The 22,295-nt window shown below is 38.1% G+C and overlaps 1 protein-coding gene across 3 annotated transcripts in view; it reads left to right on the top strand.

The window, feature by feature from the left end:
* GSAP (gamma-secretase activating protein) overlaps nt 1-22,295 on the top strand; it is a 45,358-nt gene that overhangs the window by 336 nt on the left and 22,727 nt on the right. The window contains exons 1-15 of one of the 3 annotated variants that reach the window (XM_086886660.1): nt 15-151; nt 3,738-3,811; nt 6,664-6,720; nt 7,410-7,479; nt 7,884-7,940; nt 8,073-8,161; nt 8,570-8,639; nt 9,631-9,680; nt 10,956-11,060; nt 11,963-12,022; nt 12,700-12,743; nt 14,251-14,336; nt 18,756-18,833; nt 20,948-21,025; nt 21,483-21,575. In XM_086886660.1, coding sequence (XP_086742786.1) covers nt 67-151; nt 3,738-3,811; nt 6,664-6,720; nt 7,410-7,479; nt 7,884-7,940; nt 8,073-8,161; nt 8,570-8,639; nt 9,631-9,680; nt 10,956-11,060; nt 11,963-12,022; nt 12,700-12,743; nt 14,251-14,336; nt 18,756-18,833; nt 20,948-21,025; nt 21,483-21,575 — 1,096 coding nt within the window. In that variant the 5' untranslated portion in view covers nt 15-66. Of the gene's footprint in view, nt 1-14; nt 152-1,747; nt 1,875-3,737; nt 3,812-6,663; nt 6,721-7,409; nt 7,480-7,883; nt 7,941-8,072; nt 8,162-8,569; nt 8,640-9,630; nt 9,681-10,955; nt 11,061-11,962; nt 12,023-12,699; nt 12,744-14,250; nt 14,337-18,755; nt 18,834-20,947; nt 21,026-21,482; nt 21,576-22,295 lie in introns of those variants that run through there. The other 2 variants (XM_086886662.1, XM_086886661.1) reach the window with 2 other exon arrangements.

Below are 22,295 nucleotides of genomic sequence, written 5' to 3' on the forward strand. Positions count from 1 at the left end.
GAGGGCCGCTCCCCCGCAGGGGGCGGGCTGAGGGCAGCCGAGCCGGAGCGGCGCAGGGCCGGGGCTATGCTGCTGCGCCTGGTGCCCGAGTTCGAGCTGCGGAGGGACGTGGTGCCCTGGCTGGCGGAGCGGGGCTGCGCCGCCGCTCTAGGTAACTCTCCGGGAGGCCCAGGAGGGCCCCATCCCTGCGGCCGGCCGGCCCTCTCTCTCTCTGGCCGCCTCCTGCCCGCCCGCCCGCCGGCCGAGGAGCCGGCTGCGGCGAGGCCCCCGGGTGCGGGTCCCCGAGGGACCCCCGGGTGCGGGTCCCCGAGAGACCCCCGGGTGCGGGTCCCCGAGGGACCCCCGGGTGTGGGTCCCCGAGGGACCCCCGGGCAGGTCCCCAGCTCCGGCCGCGGGGGCCGGGGATGGCGGCGGGGGAGCGGCCCCCGGGCCCCCTCGGCTGGGGCTCGAGGGGAGCGACCCTTGGGTGCCGGGGGACTTAAAGTAGACAAGTTTGCTGTTCTCAAGGAATTTCTGACATACCGAAAACACTTCTACACATCTGCTACACTCCACAGCTTGTTTCTTCCTACTTCTTCACACGTTGGGGACTTTCTCTTTTTTTTTTCTCCCCTCCGCCCTTCCCCCTCCACCGCTCCCCTCCGCCAAAAAAAAAAAAGAAAAAAAAAAAAGTGTTAGCATTACTCCCTCTCCCACGCTACTCCCCTTTCTTGGGAGGAAAAACCCCACAGCCTGAGCACTTTGGTGTGTCTGGTAAACGAGTGCTAGTTTAAAATTAGATGCAGCGTCAGCTGTCACGGCACCGTGCGATCGCCAGCATAGCGAGTGCTCGGGGTAGTGGTTGGAAAAAAGTGACCTCCTGTATTCTTGGCACTGTGGCTTTTTGCTTGTTATTCATCTGCAGAGCAGCTGGCTCAGTTCTGCTTTTCAGAATCTGATGAAAACATAATAATAATAATAATAATAATAATAATAATAATAATAATATAGTTTTTGCTTCAGTAGTAATACCATCGATATGCAAGTGTGATGAACATGAAACACCTTCAGTTGTTTTTACTTTACTTAAAATACTTAACTTACTTCCCGCATTGAGGGGCTGTTATCAAATAGACTCATAAATTTTTTTCTGGTTCTACAAACCAGAAAGCATCAGTGTGGAGAATAAGAGAATGATTTACCAAGCCATCATTTAAAAAGATCCGTTATAAAATACTTCACATTTTCTACATTTACTGAACAATTATTGAAAAGCATACTGAAGGGATTTGAGGTAAAATGCTGAAATTCTCCACACATAATTGGTTAATCTATAAATTTATCAGTTCATCAGTGATGAATTAAGAGATAAATTAATATAGATGTTAATGGCATAAGGGTCTCAAAGTGGCACTGACTTGTGTTTGGGAAGGAAGAAATTGTATTTAGTCTTTTAAAATGTTAAAATGAGCCTGCATTCAGTAATGTCCCTGGTAATACAGAATCGTAAGAATCTACTTTGGAGGGTGCATCTGATCAAATATCAGCTTTGCTGTATTGCATTTTAACTTATCTGTGTATAGTGACTTCCCCCTCATGCAGTGCTGTCATTAGGAATGTGAAGGTGGGAGGTAGGGATTTGAAAAGATTAATTTAAACATCAAAGAAATATCTAATCACAGAAAGCAAGTAATTTTTAGGAGCCATGGTACTTTTGTGTCAGTGTTTTCAGATGTTACTTATTCATATTTATTATTTTCTTTCCTAAGGACTTGAAAGCACTTGCTAGCATGTGAGAACTGCTAATTGCATGAGAGCTGGGAGTAGCTGTGGTGATAGGAAGGGAGCGGCAAGCAAAGTGAACCAGCCTCGTTGTCTTTATTCCACTTAATTTGGTATGAGCTGCATATAACGGCCTTCAGGAAATCAAACTCTGCATTCTCCTGATTATGTTGGTAAAAGCTGTGTGCTGGGAAGGCAGGCTGGGCTGGTTCTTTTGCAGCCCTTCATCTGCTGGTCTCAGCTGTGGACATGAGGAAGAAGTTGTAATTCTCTGTGCACGGTTTTACTGCAGGACTTTCCAAGGGCAGAGACCATTTCCACTTCTTTGCCTCCATGTTCCCACTGACTGTTCTCTTCAGAAGAGAAACTTTCTTCTGTCACAGAACTTTTTAAGCACCTTTAAGATGTCTGTGTTTCATTGACATGGAGATTGCTCATGGAACTTCTTCTCTACCAAAATTCTATGCTGAGGAAGTATTGTATGAGAAAATGTGGAGACTGTAATATGCATCTTGAAAGTTTGAGGTGGTTGTTAAGTTCCAGAAAGCTGTGGATAAAAAAAAGAGAGTGTTTTGTTATCTTAGACTCTCCCAGTTGTCACCATCTAGCCCTAATGTAGTGTACTTGTAGTGTAGTGTAGTGTATTGTAGTGTACTTCGAGTGATCTGAAACCAATAGAAAGCGATGTGTTGCTCAATGTACAAGAAGGGTTTTCATTGTCCTCCCACAACAAAATGGAAAATTTACTATCCTCTGATAATGCTTGAAAACAGTTTTTTTTTCTTATCACTGCAAGCTGTACAAGCCAGTTTATAGTATCAGGCTTGTTAAACTAAGTTTCACTCGGTGTCTTCCTTCTTTCAACACTCTGTGATAACTGCCAAGTAAATAGTGTCAGACTTGACTAAATGCTTGCAGAGGGTTATGGAGAGTTCTTTATGTTGATGCTTACTGAACTGCAGGTCACCTTTATTGTAAAATTGAGACCAATCATACAGCTTCAACCTTACTAAGGGCAAAATTTCCACTTCTAGTAAAAATTCCATTAGAGATAAACATATTTTTGATGTCTATGGTGATTAGAAAGCATAAAAGTAGCATCAGGGAAGCATGCATTTTTCTCTACTTAAGTACAATATTTTATCCTTTTTTCTGGTGGTTTTCATTCTAATTTGTACTGCTTTGTCCAGATATGCTCTTCTCTTTCTGTGTCCATCTTCGCTTCTGCTCATTTCCATTTTAACCATACTTTTTCATTCCCATTCCATATAATTTTGTGTCCTGCATTGTTTAGTTCCCTATACTTGTAGGTAGGTTGCATATCTCTCTATATGGTATTTAGTCTTGTGGTTCTTTGGATTTTGGTGGGGTTTTTCCTTTATTTCTTTTTTTTTGGAGGTGGATGAGGGGCTAAGAATGGGGCCTATACCCAGAAGTGGTGGTGTTGGTGCTGTAGAACTAATGTCTAAAGATGTAGTTTATTTTCAGGCTTTCCTTTCAGATGCTGAAAAGGTGTGAGCAAATGATATTTTCCTTGGGCTAGTTCTGTAGTGTCCAGAGGACTGGAGTATGGCTTAACTGTTTGAACCCCATTTTGTGTATAGTGAATAAATGCAAGGGGGTAATTTTGGTTTGATTTGTTTTTTTTTTTATTCTTTGAAAAAACACATTCTGTTTTCATAATAAAAAGTAGTGATCATTAGAATCATAATTATAATGAAGAGGTAGGAGTTTACAAAAATAATTTTTTTCTTGCATGTTTTGATGTTCCTTAACTACCTGTGTTGAAGTTTATCAGATTTAAATCATGGTGTAAGAAGTACTCTCTCTTTTTCCAGAAGGGAGCAATTTTGGCGTATGCAAATATGTATTTACAAGTAAAAATGTATTTAGCATATTTGCTTAAAGTGTGCATAAATTATAGGATTAAACAGCTGAAATGAAAATCCTGTGCTTTTTTGTACTTCTTATTTCAGACACTTCTGAGAATTCATCAGCACTCTACGTTGTAAATGTTGAAAGAAATGGAAAAGTTATTTATACCTGGAAGGTAAGTCCATCCTGGAATTCAATAAAAACAAAATTGAGAATAATATTGTATGTGAATCTAATTGAGTTCTTGTAGTTTAGGGTTTTTTTGCAGTATGTGTTAGGACATGGAAATATGACTGATTACAATCTGGGGGGTTTGGGCAGTGGGAAAATACCAATCTCCACTTCAGACAAAGGTTAAGAATGATGAAATGAAGAGTAAAGTACTCGCCTGATTAATTCCATAGAGTTTTTGCCCTTGATTTTTTGCTGGCCCAGAATCTCCCCATGCTGAAATGCAATTTCTTTAAAACACTTCATAAGCAGCGCATAATTTTACCCTAAATTTTTCAGTGAAGCCTAGCTATTAAATTCATGTGCAGTGCTTTAGTTAAATATTTTATACTAAATTGTCTTAAGAGGCCATTTATCTAACACTGTTTCTGCATATACCTTTCTTTAAGATTCATCCATAACGCTTTATTGCAAGTAGTCTGAAGTTTCCCCTGTTTATTTGATGTCTTGAAGTATCTAGAACTGGCTTCTTAACATAGGATTCTGCTCTCCATGGTGTATGTTTTTAGTTTTACTTCCAAGTGGGTTTTCTAATGGTTTTACAATGTGAAACTTTGTCGTCTTCTTATTGTTTGTTTGATGAGACAAGCTGTGCTTCTTGACTGTGCAGCTCAGAGGAGTCTGTAGATCCAGCTGTATCCTCCAGGATCTTGCTTCTTGAGGAGTACACATATGAGATGAGCTTCAGTAGAGTAAGGGTGCTTTCCCCTCTGGCTCAACAATGCTAAAACTCTCCAGCTCCCCTAGGGTTAAGGGAAGAGGTGAGGCCTTCATCAAGGCTTTAACTTTAATATGGTTTCACTGTGGGTGGATGTTTCCTTTAGTGCAAGCTTAGGGAGGGGAGTCTGTACAAGACAATAGTAACCATAAAAACAACTCTAAAGAGTGTGTCAAATTTTGGGGTTTTTTTCATTGCTTCAGACTCTAGAAGACTTAATGCAAGTAGCCATGTAGCTCAGCAGGAGATCTGGTACTCTGTGAGTGTGGTGTTGCTGCTTTCTAGCACCTGTGGAATCTCACACTAAGCTTTTTTGGGCTTCTGACAGTCTAACTGCCTTGTATGTTCTTCAGGCTCTTGCAGTTGGCACAAGGGATGAGTTGTAGCTCAAGGTTCACACATCTAAATGTAGGTGTCTGCCTGCCTGCCTGTCTAAGCTCCCTCTGCAGTCTGTAGGGTCCTAGTCAGAACAGTTGGTGGAGCTTAGGGAACTGACCACTTGTATCTTGTTCTTTGGGAGAAGGTGGATGGTGTGGAGGATGTAAACTAGACTGAGCTGGCCTAGCTTGCTTCCCAATAGACACAAATAGAAAACAGCCTTTGTCTTCTAAGTGAGAGACAGTCAAGTGTATTCTGTGTGAAACCAGGGGAAGGTGGACACTGAATTTTATTTTAAAGCTTTTTTTGGAATATTATGTTGTACTCTAGTTTTGACAGTGTCTATATTTTGTGACATTAATAATTAGTGTAAAGGAAGATATTTTTGACAGAAGTGAGTTTTATTTGTAAAGTAATGAAAGAATCTTCAGAGTCCACATGAAAACAATTGTCCTAGTTTATGGGCATTGATGTAGTTCTGTTACCAGTCTTGTAAAGTGTATTTTTCCATATCTAAGTAAGATGGTCTTAACATTTCAGACACACTTGAAAAAATATAGTTATTTGTGAAAGCACTTGCTTAATCTTAAATTAGGAGGCCTGGAGCCTGTGTCTTAATATAAAGACATTTTGTTTTCCTAGTTTAAATCAGAAGTCAAAGACTTTTGTCATTGCCACAACAATAATGAGACACTCAGAAATAGACCCCTTAGGAAGCGAATACTCAGGCTTTTGTTTCAACTTCACAAGGCAAAATGCCATAAATTTGTAAATAACCACAGATCTCTCCCCTCTCCCCCTAAGCAGTTGTTAAAAACAATGAAGCTCACTGTGGAAGTGGAAGCCTGTGTGGCTGGATTTAATTTCAGTAGTTTAGCAATTTAGTGCCTATACCCAGAGAACGTTAATACACATCAGCTTGATTTGCTATCCAGTATATGCTGCAAAGCAGAATTTTCTTTTTTTAATACATTTGGAAAATTTAAGTATGGTGAAAATTAAGAAGTAGTAAAGTTTTGATTTGTAGCCCCAAACATTTGTAAGTGCCCCAACAAAATCGTTGTTTATTAATTATCAATAAGATAATTAATATGATAAGATAATAGAAAGGATATGTATTATGTTGCTCTTCAAAGGCAGAAGGCTAAGGGTGAGCTTATAAAATACTTAGCCTTCAAACAATCACTTCTTGAAATTATTTTTCCAGGCTACAGCCAGACCACTGGGAGCTGATTTTTGGTGATGTTTGATGTTTCTGTGCTCCCTTTTGGAGTAATGACCCACCAAGTTGGTGAGGTTTGGAATACCAGCTTTAAATCTCCAGGGGCCAGAGCATCCCTATTGATTCTTGTACAGACATCTCTTTTCCTGGCCCTGTTGCCGGCAACTAAAACCAGTTTAGAAGCAAAGTGGGAGAGTGGCATTTGGTTTATGCAATGGCTTGTGGGCTGTGGATTTGCCACATTTCAGCTTTACCCCATGTGTTAGTTCTAAAAGGAAAAAATAAATCTTTGTTCTCTTGGAATTAGAATTTGCTTTCTTGGAATTAGATAACCAACTGCCTGGTTATATATAGGACAGGGAAGTGTGTGAGGATGTGTGCCAAGGGGCAGGGAGAACAGGCAGGTAGGAAAAAAACAAACCAGTGTTTAACTTTCTGTATATTTATATTGCTAGAGCTAATTTGTTTCCATCCATAGGGAAATCAGAGAAGCACTCACATTGGATTGTATGATCTTCAAACTAAACAAAATGAGGTGAGAGCAATACCAGGTTTCTCTCTGGTGATGACAGTGCTGTAGTGTTTCAGATTTTGATGCTTTGCCACACAGTATGTTATGTCTTTAAGGAGCATATCCTTGTTGGAAACAGAAAAGATACCGGAGAAAGTATTGGAATGATTCTCAGTAGTATTAAAACGCACCACATTGCAGAACATCTGAAAGACGTGAGAGTAGTGAAGCATCATGTCTGCAATCTTCATTTCTAAACAACAAGTTCTTTCCACTTCTCTTCACCTTGCACATATGTGCCAAGAAATAAATGTTTGGAGTTTTCTTGTTATGTATATTCTTGGTCTGTTCAGTGATACCATTTTAAGAGGTTATTATGTTCTAAAACTGAACATACTGCAATTCAGTAACTAAATAATGATACCAGGTTTTTGAAGGTGTCCCCGTAATAGGATGAAATGAGTGAAATTTTGTATTTACATAAAAGTCTGCTATGCTGCTCTAGTGGCAACATAGAGCTCAAAAGAACCAGTGAAAAACAAACATGAGAAAAAGGAGAACTGTTATAATTGAAGCTTGAAATGTGGTTCTTCTGGGCATGAAAAGATAAAAACTGTGGGACAGCAGTATTTTTCTAAGGAGAAGTAATTAAATAGTTTCCTTTGTGGGATTTGAAAAAGCATAGTTATTAACATTACTCTATTTCTCTGTAGCACCTCTATATGTTTGAGAAGAATTTGCACATAATAAGTTGTTCAATCAACAATGAAAGGACCTTATTGGGTAAATATGTGTTTTATCATTAAATTTTCTTGGTAAAGATTTAGTTTAGTAGGATGATACATTTGGGTTTAGAATTACTTACATCTATTTTGACCTATGTGTTGCCCACAGCAGTTTATGAATTTCAGTGCATCCATCATCAGATAATGTAGGTAACAACATAAAGACACAGCTGTGACAATATTGCTGTTTTATTAAAACATCTAAGGCACACTGCCCCTTTGTTCTCTTTCTCCTCCTGCATTTGTGTATACCTGCTACTTCTAAAAGAGCTTCTGATGTTCCTTTAACATATGTGTTTTTGGTAAAAGAATTGTGATGCTCATTCTTCAAGGATGTTTATTAAGATTAATGTCAAGTATGCACACTCACTGTGGTTGTGTTGGTGTTTTCTCCCCCCACAGCAGTCAGCTTCTGTCAATATACAGAGGAAGAAAAAGCAAGTCAGCTCTTACAGTCAGGTACTGCAAGTGGATTTTTTTAATACTGTTTTAAATATTGTACCTTTTTGCTTTCTTTCTCACGTAACTTCTGTTTAGAAATCAAACTTGTGTACATAAAAGAATGTTATCTAAAACGTGTTCTTTTTGCAGTATCCAAGTACTTAACCTTGCTAATTGAAATTCATCCCATTAATAATGTGAGAGTCCTAAAGGCTGTGGATAGCTGTGTTCGAGTACAGGTAAAGTATTCAACTAATCTAAAGATAAGCCTTTTAAATCTGCTATGCTAGAGAGAAAACATGGTTTAGTGCAGAAATATCTCATGTTATCTTGCAACTGTTACAGAGATAATGTCCCCCTGTTTCTTTGGAGAAATAAAAAATAAAACTCCATAAAATGTTTGGTATAGAATATTTCTCCAACAATGAAGGCTGCTTTTTTATTTCTCTTCAGTCTTCCAAAGTTCACAATTATAGTGACTGGTGACTATTAGTTTGTAATAATAGATATTTTTATTAATTATAATTAGTGTGTCTGATTTAATTTAAAAATACTTAAATATCCAGCTAAAAACACCCTAAAACATTTTAGATGAGTGTTCTAAACTACTTTGGTTTTTACTTACTTTTGTGAAATTTTCTGTATAGTTTCTTTATCCAGTTGAAGGCAGAAATGCTTCTAGAGAAAGTCGTCTCTTGCTAGTTTCAGAAGATAAATGTGAGTTAATATTTTCAAAGTACAATGTCATTCTTTTACTTCAAGATGATTTTTATAGATTGTATTTTTGGTAGACTTCTATTGGTTAAAAAAAAAAAAGGAAAAGGAAAGGTGTGAGTTATTCTAGGTATTCCAAAGGTCTTTCAAAAACTGTATAATTTACCAGATTCTTTTCAATGTTAACAGAATAGCCATCTTTGTCTATGATTTCTTGCTTAGCTCTTGCATTCATCAGTTATCTTTATTTCTAAAAAAGCTAAAATAGACTGCTTATAGCTGCCTACATAAATTCAGAGCAAATCAGTTGACTGAAAGATGTCTTTAACATGGGAAGTAGGACAAGACTAGAGCAATAGTTCCTTGGATTCAGCTAACATTGCATGTTCAGCTTAGTGTCATGGCAGGGAGTGGATAAAGATGGACACTTGGAAAAGACTGTGTTTTTCCTTCTTATTATAAAGTGAGATCTCTTTTCCATCCCCTTGGAGAGGCCCTTCTTCCCTGAGCTAGACACCAACCTTGGGTATGTGGACTTAGGTGGACAGAGCTAAATCAGAAACACAACATCTGCTGGGTGAATGTTGCCTTTCTCATGCAGGCCAGCCATGGATAACTTCCAGGAGTTTTGTGTGGGAAAGGACTGTGAGGGGTGTTTGTGTTGGGAAGTGAAACAGGTCAGGGATAGTCTCAGATATGGGCATGCAGCTCTGTAAACTCTTTCTTTTCATGGGTGCTCCTTGGCTTGGTTGGGCACATTCCAGTCATTGCTATTGAAGCCTGTGCTGTGTTGATGTGGGCAGCTCAGGAAAGGGAGAGACTCCAGGTCTTTGTATAAGCACCTGTGCTCATGTGTCACATATTTCCTCTTATCTGAGTTGAACTTTCATGGCCCTAGTGTTCTTACAGAATTCTAAGAGGTGAGCTTGTTTCATAAGCTGTATAAAAGCATTTAAATATATTTGTTTGTAATTTTTTTTTATATATTTTAAAGATATTGAACACTTTGACATTCATGTTGTTGCAGAAGAAGAACACAAAGTGGTAAGATTGAAAAATTTTTGGGCTTGAGGTTCTTTTACTTCAATTAATTTAGTTGAAAGTTTTGAAAGTTTATTTAGCTTTATAGTTGGGCAACACTAAGTTTATTAAAGAAAACATTGATTAGTATGGTAATCTATTCAGGTAACCACAAAGCTGATTGAAAAACTTTACACCTTTTAATTTATGAGGACAATTATTTATTTCACTGAATTTGTTATGTGTCACTGAATGCTTCTGTGTGTTAGAAGCTCGGAGTAAACATAGTGTTTATTCATTTTAAAACCATTTAAAATATTTGCAACCGTTTCAAATGTTTTCAGATTGCCTTCCTAATTTTGTCTGTTGTGAGTCTGTGTAAATCCAGTAGAGGATTCACTTAAAAAAACAAATGAACAAAAGATGTAAAACGTAGATACAGTCTGAGTACAGTGTATGTCCAATCTCTGTTTTCCCTCATCTCCTGTTTTTAACATGAATTTGTCTTCAACAAATTGTGGATGTTCTGCTTGAAAGACTTATTAATGAACATTTGTCTAATATAGTAAATAATTTTGTCATGAAAACCAATGTTTTGTGTTATGGAGGTGAATGTAGGCTTTGAAGGAAAAGGTAAGGACCTGATTTTTGTCCCCTTGAAATCTTCCATGGTTTTCTCAATTTATCATGGGTTCAAGCAGAAGGATTTTATATGCTAGACTACAATTGTGGAGTAAAGACTTAAGTATAATCAGAAAACTGATTGGTCTGATGTCCTTCTGACAAACAGATTTGTTTTGTTTGACATGAAATCTCCCCACATCATTCAACTGTGCATGTACACAATCCCAACCGTTCTCTACAGTTCTAGCCTTTTCCCTACCCCAGCTCTCTCTCTCACATAGCTGAGACTTTGCATAGAAATCTCTTTTAGAGCTGACACATCTCCCTTCAGTAGTTAATGTAGCTGATTCTGAACTGACTGTGGTATTTCCCTCCTCTCTGGGGAAGGGTGCCTCTGCTATTCTTTGTTCACATTGAGCAGTTTAAGTGGTGAATTTCTTGCAAGCAAGGAAGACTGAAAGAAAAGATGAAAACTGTGCTTCTGATCTCTTTAAACTGAGCACCTTGCACACACCAAAGGTGGGCCTCATGCTGCACACAGGGAGCCTGTTCCTTCCAAGCTCCTTACTATTTGTGACTCTTTTCTCACTGCTTTTCTCTTTAAAGCACAGACTGTGCATAATTGCTGCAAAACCTTATTTGATGGGTTCTAATGTTTTTATTCTTTCCCTGTAGGTGATTCAAAAGTCAGGTCAGCTTCCAAGAGCCAAAGTTGTAGATGACCTCGTTTGGGCACAGTGGGATATGATGGAGCAAAGACTCTTCTACATTGTTCCAAAGGTGAGCTGAAAGTCATTCTTGCAGTTTTGTTCCTGCCTGTCTAGTGATAGTGAAGGTTTTAGTGTGTGGGGTAGCAAGTAGGGGTTTGTTTTCATTAGGATGGTCTTTTTTGTTCTTTCCTCAAAAACCTAAAGCAAAAGCCAAACTTGCCTTAGTTGCTGTTGTGCTGAGTATGTTGCAAGAAGAGTGGTGGTTTTAATGCTTTCTATAAAAAAGGTGGGCTTTGCTTTAGAAAGGTAATTTACTCAAAAATACCTAAATCTATCCAAAACTGTTGTGAGTATAATGTCTCTCTTGTAGAGAATTCACATCTAGAAAGCATTCTGTGTGCAAACTTACTGAGTGACCAAATGAGGACAGGTTCTTGGCAAGAAAGAGTTTGGATTTCTTATTTTGTCCAAGGTACTATTTGCACTTGATGCATTCTCTGTAAATAAAAAAAGATTTTTCTTTACTCTTCTTAGCCACTAAAAGAGTGAATGTTAGGAAATAACAGGAAGTGAACTGTGATGGAGAAATGTATTTATGTTTTTGATTCTGAGATACCCTTTTTGAACTGACCAAAGTAAGATACAATTCTTTTTTGCCATATAGGTAGATATGGAGAACATTTTTTAACTTTCTAAAAATTCTAAAATGTGTGAGACTGTGTATTGCTGTGCTTAAGTGAGAGCCCACGCAATTATATATGATTGGCAGATAATGATCTGGGACAGGAAGGAAGCATGTCATAGTGCTATTGTGAGGGGTTATATGTGGTTTTAAAATTCTTTTGTCCCCTAACTTCTGCATATCTGTTAGCAAAGCAGATTGAATGTGAAGAATGGTGCTGAGTATCCAATCACTTCTCAGTCTATATAATATGCTTTCTTACTTATGAAACACATCCTTTTTAATTCCAGGAATCAAAGAGTACTTTAAGGTGTGTCCAGTTTTATCCCGATGAAAATTTTAACTCAATTGTAAGTTATTAGTATTTTATTATATAGTGATTTTTAGTGGGATGTAATTATGTTTTCCAGGTGCTGGTACAGAGATCTGTTTGTCTTTTTCATTGTTGAAAATTTTTCAGATGAAAACTGGAGTTTGTTTTTCCATTAGTTTTTTGGGGGTTTTTTTGCATTATTTTCTTGTCAAGAATATATTCAGTCAGATTCAGATTTTGCCACATCAAGGTAACTTCAATGAAATTACACATTTTTTGACCTAGAAGGCAGTAAGTGGCACTCATGACATTATACTGATCTTATACTCAGTTATTGAAAAAGCAGGCTTATCAAGTGCAGTAGACAAAGAAACCATGTACAGATTTTGTGTCAGTTTAAGCGAGACAGGAATGTTTGCTGCAGACAAAGTACAAAAAACAGAACATAAAAATTACAACATGTAATTGTTATTAGACCTTTGTCCCAGTGCCTGAAAATTGCTGCACTGCAGCAATTTATTTTCTCTTTCTAAAAAATACTCTGTTTTATGGGGGTTTTTGAAGTGACTGTAAGGGTTAGAGGAAGATAAATAAACTTGTTAAAATGTTTAACCTGTTGAAATGTGACTATGACACATTTTACTGGTCTGAAATGCTAAACATAGTATATTGGCCACTGTAAAGAACAGGTTTGTTTTCTTTTTTGTTTAACAGCTGGAATCACACCTGGATATTGCTGTAAATGACACACAATTAAAGTAAGTTGTTTGTTTTTTTTAATGTTTTGGCTTGCTTTCCTTTTTATATACATGGTAACATTTTACAAACCCAAGTAAAATTTGTTCAAACCACAGTATCTTTGTTTGGAGTTGCCTACATGGTACTGGAACCTGAGAATAACATGAGAATAACGTCCAGACCTCCAGTTCTTATTCTCATCAGGGTCAACTATAAAAAGTAATTTAATTCTTGACTGCTTCTTAGTGCCATTTAAAAAAATTATTTGTCTGAAGAGCTAGCTATAAGTTAAACCTTCTGAGTATGCTGAACCTATTTAAATTAATTTGCTTTAACCCTGGGCATGCTGTAATGGTGATGTCAAAATTTCTATCAAGGGAAGCTCTGCATTTTTAATTGCTGTTGCAAGTTTTATTGGGCAGTTAAGGTAACCAGTAGCACCTTTTTGTAGCCTGTGAAGACACTGCCTATGCTCTGTTCTCCAGCATGCTCTTTTCAGCAGTTTGCTTTCAAAGACAAAGATTTGTCTGATTCTTTGTCTGCCATGCACATGACTGCATCTGAGCTTATCTCCTGAGGGCTCCCGAGGGGAAAAATATCGTCAGGAGGGTTTAACTCTCATAATCCTCATCGATCTTTACATTCCAAAAGGGCCCATTTATTTCTGTGAATAAAAAGGGAGGCCAGAGATATTAGGCCAGGTATGAGTAGCTGAAGGTTAGTTGAGTTCCACCCTGACCAAGCTGTGGCTCTTGGAATGTCTCAGTGTTGTGCATAAAGCTCAGCACGGTACTTTTGCATGTGCAGGTTGCCCTATAAAAGGGCACTGTGTCCTCTTACAGTCGGTGATGAAAGAACACAGCTAAAAGCTTCAATGTAAGAACTTCAGTATTGTATTTTACTTTATTTTTTTTTCAAAACTACTTTCTGGAAAAAAATACAACCGAACAGAAAAACCACCCTGCTGCATGTTTTGCAGGGTGAAAATAGGCATTGTAGATTTAAAGATATGTAAAAACATTAAAGCATAGGCAGCATGAGACTGAAAATATCATGGTGCAACAAGTTTGATGTGAGTGTGAGTTTGTGCTTTTCTTTTCAAGTATTTACACTAAAGGTAATGTCCCTGTTGCAGATTAAAATGCAGCTTTATAGACATGGGCTATAGAGCTAGTCTGCAAAACCTTTGAGTTATTAGGTGTCACAAGTATTTGGATTTCTAATATAGCATGAGCGCTTGCTTTCACTTCAAGGTATAGGAATGGTTGGACAATGCAGTAAGTGAATATGAAGTTGTCAGGTGTGTTCAAAATCGTTGGATAACAGTTGGATAAGCAGTCTCGGGATTCTTGTTTCTAATAGTGTTGAGCAAATAGTTTAAAGCCTAATTTAACTTCCATTACAGAGCAATTGAATATAATTTAATTAGTATATTTTGGTTATACGGTGACCTTTCTGGTGATCTTTTTGTTGTGATAAGTCTCTGTGGATGAAGTGATTTACTTAATGATCTTTATTTGCTCATAGACTTGTGAATTTTGGATATGATTACTGTCAAGATCAAGATGTTGCATCTAAATCTTTGAACCTTCAGGTCTTCACAAGTAAAGCAGGTAATGAATAAATGCAAGTATGGTCAAAATTACTTCCACTAGTAATTATCATGCAGTGTAATCCTAATTGATTACTGAATTTCTTCATAAAATATTGAAAAACACACAAAAATACATTTATAATATGAGTGTGAGATTTGTATTCCTTTAGAGCTTACTTGGCTGGTAAGTGTGAAGGGAGGGAGAAGGCAACTGTGCTTTATTTGTTTTAATAATTTTTTTTATCTTCCAAAAGCTGCAGTGAAGTTGAGCTGAAGTACCCAGGGTTTTATATATCAACACCAACAACAAAACAGTCACCCAGAAATTTTTTGATAGCCCAACTTCAAGGAACTGGTACCATGCTCTCCTCTAGTGAAATCTCTCAGTCTAAGAACACCTTAGCATTTTCCTGTCAGTTTCAGAACCCAGGAGGTACCAAAGCGTGGCTGTGTGTTACTTTAAAGCAATCTAATGTTAAAGCTGACCAAAATTATGTTAGAAAGTAAATTCAAGGACAGTTTTGTCTGGGTTTCTGATCCAGTATGAATTTGTGTTAGAGTGGACATACGTACACAGAGCATGTGCAGTGCAGTCTTTAAGAGCTTCATATTGCTGTTCGTATGTGGTGTTTAGAAGGTCCAAGTATGTGATACTAAACATGGTATGTGCTGCTCAAGGGTTTAGTATATATATGATTCCTTAAACCTAAAATGTTTCTTAAACCTTTTTTGGAGTCTCCCTCCATCCTAATGTATGCCATGAGCTTTTTTGGATTAAAAACTGGTCTCAGGAGGTATCTTCATCACAGCTGTTTTCAGCTTCTGAATTAGACCATACAAGCAGACAGAGATGGTGTCTGTTTAACCTTTGAATAGTCAGCAGAGTTGTACAGGGAAGTGTTGCAAGAGAGGCTTTACCACTCCCTGAGGCCTGCTGTGCGCACCAGTGAACTGCTGAGCTGTCTGCACTTGTACTGAAATGACCATTAGTGCAAATAGAGTGAAATACAGCTTCCTTACATGGATTTTTTCTTACTAAGGCAAGCTGCATGCTTATAAAGATTAGAGGGAAGGAATTAGAAGCAAGAGAAAGTCAAGTTTCCGTCTTTCAAACATAGATTAGGCTTTTTCTCTTTTAGCAAGACAATTTCTTATATAAACAGCCAGTCCAATAATGGAAAATATTATTGATTTGTATATATGTTTCCTTTTTAAACCTGTACTCCTCTGGAGTTTATTTAGATTGAAGCACCTCCTTGAGTTTAGGATGAAATTCAGTCATCCTCCAACATGACTGTTGTTTAGTTATTGTGAAATAAAATGGTTTTTTCTGCCTGGTGACTCAATATTTAAATATGTGTGGAACCTTTCACAGGTGCTTTTCATTGCACTACTGTAAAACAGATGATTTGACAATTGAACTTACTAAATGAGATTGCTGGATATGGCTTTTTCTTGAATGTTGTTTAAAACTGAGGACTTGCACAACCCATTTCAGGCAGCCAACAGTTTGGAGCAAGTTGTTCTGGTGCTAAACCGTATCTAGTTGTTGAAGAACACTGTGGGTAATCACACTAAAGGTTGTGCCTCGGTGGTGATTTGCAAATCTGGACTGCAAGTTCTTTGTGGTGCAGACTGTGCCTGCTGTGGGACTGCTAGCACACCTCTGATATTAATGCCAGTATCCCTGCTTGTATCATTTGGACATCCCTGGCTAAGCATAACTGGCAAAACTTCAAACTGGAATATTCCATGCAATTTCCCATTTAATAAAAATGTTATTGGCTCCTGCCAGTGTGAACTCTGAATGAAATCACTTCTCCTTTCTCAAACTTCTGTAGCAGAAAAGTAGCTCTGTTTCTTACACTCAGCACATTTCAGATGAAATCTCTCCATATAAAAACCCCATGTAATTCTTGAATAGCTGAGACCAAGCAGTTTCAGTCTCAGAATTAACTTTGCATGTCCAGAATTCAGTGGTTACTGGATGAACACTGCACTGTTACGTTTTCTCTTAGTGCTTCAGAAATATTTTTCAATTAAATTTGCTCAATATTAAAATAAATGCAGGCAGTAAGTGTTCATAGACACTGGATTACCGTCACCTAACTATCTGCCTGAAATTTAGGCATCTGGACTTTTTCTAGAGAGAAATAGGCATCTCCAGAGGATGATTCAATCCATATTTCTTTGTTTGCTGAATAGGGGTCTAAATGAGAGATATTTGGATGGCTGAAGTTAAGTGAGGCAAGTCCCTCCTAAGTCAGTAAAAGCAGACAAAAATGCCCTGGTGCAATGTTGTATTTGAGTTGTGACATTTGGATGCTGTGTTGAGATGTTGTTACAGCCTCATGTCTTGAGTTTTTTGCTTGAACAGAAATGAGGAATTTGTACCTAAAGTTTCCTAGGGAAAAAACACAATGTCTGCATATTATAGGTGACTCTTAGAGTCTCAGTGGGGCAGCTTTGTCAAGTGCCAGATTTGTAACTGCTGTTTCCTGAAACAGAGTAGAACTTAATTTTTAAATTATTTTTTCTTTCTTTTTTTTTATTTTTTTATTTTTAAACCTTTGTGGTAAAGATCTTTTTTCTCTTTTATTTCTGGAAAGATAAGTGTCCATCCAATATATCCTCACATGAGTCTTCTTACCTCGAGGCATTCAGCTACAGCTTTTACTGTTGCAAATGATTTTGAAATGCGTAGTTGGGAGACCTGGCTCTACATACAGGTGCAATAGGCTAAAAAACTTTCCCTGCAGCAGCACAACCCAGTTCTAATTTGCAGAGGGCTCTTCTAAGGGTAGGAAAGGAGTCTGTGGTGTATTCTCAGTCTCTGGCTGTTCTACTGGGATTGCCAGGACTGTGTCAGATGTAACATTGCTTAGACACCTGCTGGTCTGAGGCTGCCATGTTTCTGTCTGTATTAACAAAGCACTATTTGTTATTTCCGGTTGTTTGTAGCTCAGTTTGTTGACACATGGACCAATATTGTTGAGTTGAAATATGCACATCCTATTTATGGTCTCCCATAGCTGCTGTTTCTGTGGTCAGCTTGCACATTGCCCACTGACACTTCAGTCTGAGCACGCTTGCTTGCATGTTGTGCTATTTACAGAGCAGTGTGCACAGAAGACTCCAGCATACAGGAATGAAATTTGCAGTGCTGGAAGGGAGCTGTTGATAATAAAACAGCAATCCAGTGGGTTGCTGGAACTTTTCCAGTCTTCCTCATGAGTCCTGATGCTGCTACTTTAAAAATTATGCATGTTCTGAAAGAACCCAAGTGCTCTGGCAAAATGCCCTGTCTGTCTGAATGACTCAAATATCCAAGCAAAACTGCATCAAACCATATTCAGTCTGCTAAGAATAAGCAGAAAGAAAAATCGCATCATAAGAAAGCAGTTACCTTCCCCAGAAGGCAGAAATGTGAAGTGTGTCAGCCATATCTATATCACAGCTATGGCACAGCCTTGTGGTGTGAAATACCAAGGCATTTAATCAAACAAAGTAACTGGGTAGCTGTGCTTTTTTTGTACTTGTGCCTGTTCCATTCTGTACCATTTTCTGTATAACTTGTGTACACAGCCTTTATTTTTTACAGAGCAATACCTATATTAGTATCATATTCTTTTCATCTTTTAAATTGTAAACTTTCAGTAAAGGTAAATGGTGAATGGTCATATTTGTGGACAGGCTTTCCCAATTGTATTGGGATAATGTGGTTTGGAAGCTGTTTCTAACATGAATGCCAAAGCATCAGAGTAAGGGGATTAAAGTTTTTATGAGATGAAAGCAGGGTTACTATCCAGTGGGGTCAAAACAGAACCAGTCTGATGTAGAATTATTCTGGGAGTGGGAAACCTTCCTGTGTGCAGTATCCTGGCTGAAATAAATTTGTACCAAGGACTGACTTTTCTCCTAAAAAGGGTATTAGGAATTCTTTGGGCTGGAAAAGGGAGAATTAACTATCACTTCTAGTGTGAGAAAGCTCTGGTAGTGTATTCCTGCTGCTGACAATATGAGATTACTTGAAAAGAAAATAAATGGTGTTTTACTATGTTGTTGAGCATATCTGATGGCTGCTGAATACAGAATATCTGGATTGACACAGTGTGTGGAGAGAAAGGCTTGATCAGTTTTTTGGCTGTATGATTTCTCCTGGGAAGGGCTAAAATGTACTTCCCCTGAAGAGAAGAGCTGGCCATGACAGGACCCAGGTTTCCATTGTGCCAGATTGCCTCCTCTGTTTTTTCATGATTTTGTTACATTAGCTAAATGATGATTAAATTATGATATATATTCCTGTAATCTTTACCTTTTTTCAGAGATTATCTTTAGTTTTTAATTTGAAACAGTCTTGATTTGGTTTTGTGCATATAAGGATGTCTAGATATTCAGCTGGATAAGTGAATTTTACTTCCCTATTTTGTCTTTTTAGGAGGCTTGTGTGTGTGTTGTAGTCTAGTTTCTGATATTCCTCATGAGATCATATACTCCATATATTTTTTACATAAAGGTAAGACTAACTTGTTAACTTACTCTACTTTATTTTGGAGAATGTCAGTGTGCTGAGAGAGTCACAGAATGCCTTTCAAAACAAATAACTACCGAAGTCTGCAGACAATAAGCTACTGTGGCTGATGTTTAAAGAGAGCAGCTGCCTTTAGCTGCAGAGTTGATTTTCCTGCTGTAGACTTCCTGCCTGATGCTGAGTGAGTAGCTTCAAACCAGTGGCCTTGTAAATGGTTATTAATTTGGTCCCTTATTTCTAGCCAGACTTTCCGGCATGCTGAGCACAGACATCAATGAAATCTGTGGGAGCTTGCAGGTGTGTTGTACTTATGCCATAAGGCATTTGTATGGGAAATAGAGCCAACAGCTCTTAGCTTGAATGTCTGTTTAGAATTCCAGTTCAACATGTCATTTTCACAGCAAGAGGTGCAACACCCACTGGCTCTAAGAATAGTTGCTGTGTAAGTGGTGCTCTAGCTCTTAAAGTTAAGACCTTTGTTTTTGTTTTAAAATAATAAAGGGTATTGTTTTATTCCCATCAGAATACAAGTTCTCATTATCAAGGTTTTCTTATTTGATATATGTACAAAGAGGGAAATTATTTCTCAAATGAGGAGCTGCATAGTATGGAGTAACTGTGTTCAAGTGCACAATATGTCTCTGTTCTACCTTAACTGCTTTATTGTGTCAGGATGCTTCTCATATGTCAGAGCTGCACATATATGTTGTTTTGCTGCTGGAATATTGTGGGATTGAGTGAACTACCTTTTTTTCTTCTTGAAGGCATTAACAAATTGGAAAAAGTCCTTTCTGTGTGTGACATGCTGTGCATTGCGGTGCTGTGAAGGGCTGATTTCCCCACATGCACCTGATGTGTAGCCAAAGAGTTGCTGGATTGCTTGAAGCCAGCCATGGTCCTTGTACATCCTGGTCTGTACTAGGAAGAAATTGAGGATAAATATGGTGGCATTGACTAGCTAAGTCTGAAATTACCTCTGTAGAATGGGGTTGTTTGGTGCAGAGCTGTTTGTGGGTTCATGTAAGATTCATCCGTTGTACAAGAGAATTTTAATAATGGTCCTTCAGTGGCCCACAGAAGCAGTGGGTCCATAACTCGCATTTTGAAGTCCATAAGCCATATTTTGGAGACATTTACGGAGTTCAGTTTGTTCTGCAGTCTCTGTAATCTTGGCTGGAAGCTTCCCACCCCTGTTAAAAGAAACAGTCACTGCAGCATAAATGAAGTCACGATGTTGCAGTTGAATTCTGCAATGCTGGTTTTAGCTTGCATGTGCTCATGCTGGCAAGTGACATAGTGGTGATGGTGAGTATACTGACACATTGCAAGCTAACTTCAGTCAGTATTTTGTATGAAAATCTGTATCTTTTGATACGTCTGCCTCTTTAGTTTTGCTGTTGGTGACTTTTTCTCTTGGTGGTCCTGTAAACTGTGGATCTTGTAATGAATTTACATGAATTATTAAGTAGCATCCTGATCATAACACCATTAGTTACTATAATCTTCAGCTTTTCTCAGAGACAGGGGAAATTTGAGGGCATTGTGTCATTCTTACTGGCTGCCAGAAGTGTGGTACAAATCTAGATTAAAACAACAGCTGTGCTGATGCAAAGCCCATGCAAACAGAGCAGATATGAAACTGGCCTTTGTATAAACTGAGCTGAACTAAATTAGAGCAATAGCACATGCAGATAAACAAAGTGGAAATTCTTTAAAGCAGTTGAAAGATTACCAAAATGTGAAACACAGCTATATAAAGGATTTGTATTTGGGTTTTTCTGGGGAAAAGGTATTTTGCTTGCTAGCTTGCTCTGGGATGGAGTTCTTCTTTAAACACAAATGTAGGCTGTGCAATGCATGACTAGTTTTCACACACTAAAGAACTGCACTGTGTAGGTGTCAGTCTACTAAGTGTGCAGGAGCTCTGTTCAGGATGGATTAAATCAGTCTGTGCAGACATTTCTATAAAACAGACTCAAAATATCCCTGTTTGGGTCTTTGGGCACTGCTGAAGTTTCTAGCTATAAATTCATAGGTGGATTGTAACAAATTATGTTTATTGTTTGAGGTTTTTAAAGTTTTATGTTTTTTCCCCCCAGGTTACAACAAAACTTTTACAGTTTCTCTAGAAAGAACAGAATCTCATGAATTGAAGGAAGTGGCTTTTATGAATCTTGGTAGGTAACTTGTGTTACTTTCCTGTGTGATTGCCATTTTCTGTGTAGTAGGGCTGCACAGTTAGAGAAATTGCTAACTCTTCTGTGGAAGGAAAGGATTTTTTCTTGACTTTAGGTAGCAGTGTTGTTTTGCTGCTTTTCCTCTGCTTGCCTTTTGTATTTGGCATTTGATATTTCAATGCCTCACTATTAGTAGGCAGCTTCCTCTGAAATTGCCTCTGAATGGCTGAGTTCTTGAGTATTTCAAGTTTCTTGAATCCTCTCCTGGAAACCCAAATGTACTGCTAGTGTTTCCTGTGTTAATACAACAGTAGCTTTTAATTAACTCCTTTTATATTTCCTAGATATAATCAATTCCTCACAGAGAAGTGGGCCAAGTTGAGAATCATTTTAAAGAGCCTCTTAAAGCAAATAAGTGATCAAGTGCTAAATTGACCACTGTTGTTTCTTTAAATAGACTATTACGTGGCTGCTTATTTGCCTGGCCAGTTCCTGCACCTCCTGAACGTTCAACATCCTGACCTGCTGTGCTATAGTTTATTTCTGACAGGTATAGTAAAACTCCTTTAAGTACTTTCATTGTTGTTGTGGAAACTTGTTCATACCTCTTTACATGAAAGTTGTATTTCTCAATGTTTCCTTATTGCACAGTGTTCTGACAAAGGAAGGATACTGAAAAAATAAGAATTAAATTTTTGCTACTTTCCATTTTAGAAAGAGAAGTTGAACTAGCATTTCATACTTTATATATTTCATACTTCTTGCTTGTTATGAAATGGAAGAAGACCTTTCACTGAATTTGAAATTTTCTTCTTTGGTTTCACAGTTTCCCTTCCCCCAATTTTGCCCATGGTTCTTGGTACTCCACTGTTTTCAAATTTCACATGAGATGTAAATTTGATTTTACATTTCCTTCCTCCAATTGAGTTGCTCTAAATGTGTGTGTTTGGAGGGTGTGGGGAAAGGAAATCTGTGTTTCCTTCACCTGATCAGGCTGATGCAATTTAATTTAGTCTCATCTGAAATGCGTGTTACTTCATTTCCAACAAACACATCTTGTGGGAAGTGGTTTATTTTTGGAAGTGGGGTACCTTTGTTTGAAAACAGAAATCTGTTGTTCTGATTGGGTGATGGAGACATAAATTGTGGAAACTGGTGCAGGGGCACCATCACAGGAAGCTAATACCTTCTTTGTACTGTAATGAAATACTGTCCTGCCAAAAATGAGTGGAAAGCATCACTGCTGGATGGTTGGCCTGATTTCTCTGAT

Source organism: Cyanistes caeruleus, chromosome 4 (genome assembly GCF_971803275.1).
Source record: "Cyanistes caeruleus chromosome 4, bCyaCae1.hap1.1, whole genome shotgun sequence".
NCBI lineage: Eukaryota > Metazoa > Chordata > Aves > Passeriformes > Paridae > Cyanistes > Cyanistes caeruleus.